The sequence below is a fragment of the Orycteropus afer genome, unplaced genomic scaffold, assembly GCF_000298275.1.
Source record: "Orycteropus afer afer isolate SDZICR_OR568_19922 unplaced genomic scaffold, OryAfe1.0 scaffold01082, whole genome shotgun sequence".
Classification (NCBI taxonomy): Eukaryota; Metazoa; Chordata; class Mammalia; order Tubulidentata; family Orycteropodidae; genus Orycteropus; species Orycteropus afer.
The window spans coordinates 31,352-32,977 of NW_006922669.1; the positions used below are offsets into that span (position 1 = coordinate 31,352).

General features: G+C 35.1%; 1 protein-coding gene across 1 annotated transcript; it reads left to right on the forward strand.

Moving 5' to 3' along the window:
- The first annotated feature begins 309 nt into the window (after positions 1-309).
- On the forward strand, positions 310-1,287 carry LOC103212738 (olfactory receptor 6C2-like). The gene has a single exon (XM_007958691.2). The coding sequence runs from the start codon at positions 346-348 to the stop codon at positions 1,285-1,287; it is 942 nt and encodes a 313-aa protein (XP_007956882.1). The 5' UTR covers positions 310-345.
- The last annotated feature ends 339 nt before the right edge of the window (positions 1,288-1,626 follow it).

Consider the following 1,626-nt stretch of genomic DNA (forward strand, 5'->3'; position numbering starts at 1 on the left):
GGGTGACCCTGATGATACTTGAAATAACAGCGGCCTACTTTCCAGCATCACAGCAGCACACTTTCCACCACAGTACAACAAATGGACAGACATGTGGTAGAAGGCTGAACTAGGATTACTCAAATAAATGTCTTAAAGTAATCTCCTGATGCCAATATCCTAGAAGACAGAGAATTCAATTCAAATTATATTGTAAAATATTGGGTTTTCAGATAAAGGAATGAAATATATGTAACTGCTTAGTTTTTCAAATCTGTATCCAATACTAACTGATTTAGATATCTGCACTCTCATTTCTAATATCTGAATTTTTCATGCAGACTGGGCAGCAGTCAAGAATCAGTGATGAAAAATTATACATCTGTAACTACATTCATCCTCCTGGGACAGACTGATGACCCACACTTGCAGGTTCTACTGTTTTTCTTTCTATTTATCACATACATGTTGAGTGTAACTGGAAATCTGACCATCATCACACTAACCTATGTGGATTCACACCTTAAAACTCCAATGTATTTTTTCCTTCAAAATTTTTCCTTCTTGGAAGTCTCATTCACAACTACTTGTATTCCCATATTCCTTTATAGCCTATCTACTGGAGATAGGACAATTACCTATAATGCTTGTGCCAGCCAATTATTTTTTATTGATCTTTTTGGAATAACAGAGTTTTTCCTCCTTGCCACTATGTCCTATGACAGATATGTGGCCATTTGTAAGCCTCTGCATTATATGGCCATCATGAACAACAGAGTCTGCATCATCTTTGTCCTTTGTTGTTGGACAACAGCTTTGATGCTGATCCTTCCACCTTTGAGCCTTGGTTTCAATCTAGAATTCTGTGACTCAAATACTATCGATCACTTTTGCTGTGACCCATCACCTATCCTGAAGATCTCCTGCTCAGACACGTGGTTATTAGAGCAGATTGTTGTAATTTGTGCTGCGTTGATACTAATGATCACATTGGTTTGTGTAGTGCTGTCCTACACATACATTATCAGAACCATTCTCAAATTCCCTTCTGTTCAACAGAGAAAAAAAGCCTTTTCTACCTGTTCTTCCCATATGATTGTAGTAGTCATCACCTACGGTAGCTGCATTTTTATTTATATGAAACCTTCAGCGAAGGACGAAGTAGATATTAATAAAGGTGTGTCAGTGCTCATGTCATCTGTTTCTCCCACATTAAATCCATTTATTTACACATTGAGGAACAAACAAGTGAAAGAAGCCTCCAATGACTTAATCAAAAGGATTGCCTTAATCTCAAAAGAAAAATAAAATTCTTAAATTGACATGTGAAGTCAAATATAAATATTGGAATTAATGTTTCTGATCTTTAAATGTTTCTGTTATGGCTAACAAAATATCTTTTAGCATCCTGTTCTGTATGTAGTCCAATAAGATACTCTTTCTCAAATTATTCACTCATTAATTTGTTAATTTGTTTAATATTAAAGTACAGAGTGCACGTTATCTGTCAGATAGCATACATTCTTTTATTTTAGCACCCTGATTATGTCACTCATTTTTTTATGCTCTCTTAACTAACCTCTATTAGAAAATCATCACACTTTAAAAGAATATGGAAAGGGATATCCCTGAAATGGATTTGTGTTT